The sequence below is a fragment of the Theropithecus gelada genome, chromosome 1 (assembly GCF_003255815.1).
Source record: "Theropithecus gelada isolate Dixy chromosome 1, Tgel_1.0, whole genome shotgun sequence".
NCBI lineage: Eukaryota > Metazoa > Chordata > Mammalia > Primates > Cercopithecidae > Theropithecus > Theropithecus gelada.
Genome location: NC_037668.1, coordinates 221,623,231 through 221,624,793, shown reverse-complemented (window position 1 = coordinate 221,624,793; position 1,563 = coordinate 221,623,231). Strand labels below are relative to the sequence as shown.

General features: G+C 46.6%; 1 protein-coding gene across 1 annotated transcript; it reads left to right on the top strand.

The window, feature by feature from the left end:
• Positions 1 to 394: 394 nt before the first annotated feature.
• Positions 395 to 1,362, top strand: LOC112614385 (olfactory receptor 11L1-like). Its single transcript, XM_025370881.1, is given in 2 exon segments — positions 395 to 1,322; positions 1,325 to 1,362. Coding segments are annotated over 2 exon segments (966 nt in total).
• The last annotated feature ends 201 nt before the right edge of the window (positions 1,363 to 1,563 follow it).

The following is a 1,563-nucleotide window of genomic DNA, read 5'->3' as shown; positions in this document are numbered from 1 at the left end:
AGAGGTATTCATTGTGAAATAATCATCACAATCAAGCCAAGTAACATAGTCACCGCCTCAGTTTTTCTTTTTTGTATGGTGAGAACACTGAAGGTCTACTAATCAGAGTCCTCTTTTGCCTGTCTTTGGATAGGAGACGTCACGATTTCAGAGAACCCAGATAAATGAAACTTGCTGAGTCTCCTTACAAGATCTAACATTCACATTCAGCTTAAGATTTCAAAATGTGTTCTTAGAAAAGAGATGTGGAATTATGCACTTATCCTTCTAAAAAGCTGTGCATACAGCTCTAAACTATTTAAAAATTAATCTCTGAAGTGCCAAACATCAATAGTGATACATTTGCGCCTTGCATCCTGTGCTTTTCCAAAATGTTTTTCATCCCCCACAGGCAATGGAGCCCCAAAATACCTCCACTGTGACTAACTTTCAGCTGTTAGGATTCCAGAACCTTCTTGAATGGCAAACCCTGCTCTTTGTCATTTTCCTGCTCATCTACTGCCTGACCATTACAGGGAATGTCATCATCGTTACTGTGGTGAGCCAGGACCAGCGACTGCACTCCCCTATGTACATGTTCCTCCAGCATCTCTCCTTTCTGGAGGTCTGGTACACATCCACCACTGTGCCCCTTCTCCTAGCCAACCTGCTGTCCTGGGGCCAAGCCATCTCCTTCTCCGCCTGCATGGCACAGCTCTACTTCTTTGTGTTCCTCGGCGCTACCGAGTGCTTTCTCCTGGCGGTGATGGCCTACGACCGTTACCTGGCCATCTGCAGCCCGCTCCACTACCCTTTCCTCATGCATCGTGAGCTCTGCACCAGGTTGGTGGCGGTCTCCTGGTGGACAGGGATCGGCACAGGCTTTCTGCCTTCCCTGATGATTTCCAGGTTGGACTTCTGTGGGCCCAATGAGATTAACCATTTCTTCTGTGACCTCCCCCCACTCATGCAGCTCTCGTGTTCCAGTGTTTATATCACCGAGGTGACCATCTTCATCCTGTCAATTGCCGTGCTGTGCATTTGTTTTTTTCTGACACTGGGGTCCTATGTTTTCATCATGTCCTCCGTATTGAGAATCCGTTCCACCTCTGGCCGGAGAAAGACATTTTCCACATGTGGCTCCCACCTGGCTGTTGTCACTATCTACTACGGGACCATGATCTCCATGTATGTGCACCCCAGTCCCCACCTGTTGCCTGAAGTCAACAAGATCATTTCTGTCTTCTACACTGTGGTCACACCACTGCTGAACCCAGTTATCTACAGCTTGAGGAACAAAGACTTCAAAGAAGCTGTTAGAAAGGTCATGAGAAGGAAATGTGGTATCTATGGAGTACGAGCAAAAGGAAGTTCCTTTATTAGGTGAGGAAAATTGCACAGAACATGCAGTGGATTAAATTCGGGGTTAAGCGAATGGTAGAGTCAGACCTTCAAACCTGAAGCTCCTTGTCAGAACTGCATTGAATTCCGTAAGCCACAAAACAACAGCTTTTTGAGGGTTCCTCGCCAGCAACTGGTCAGAAGATAAATTGCCTCCACCAAACCATTTTGAGGTCAGTTTTG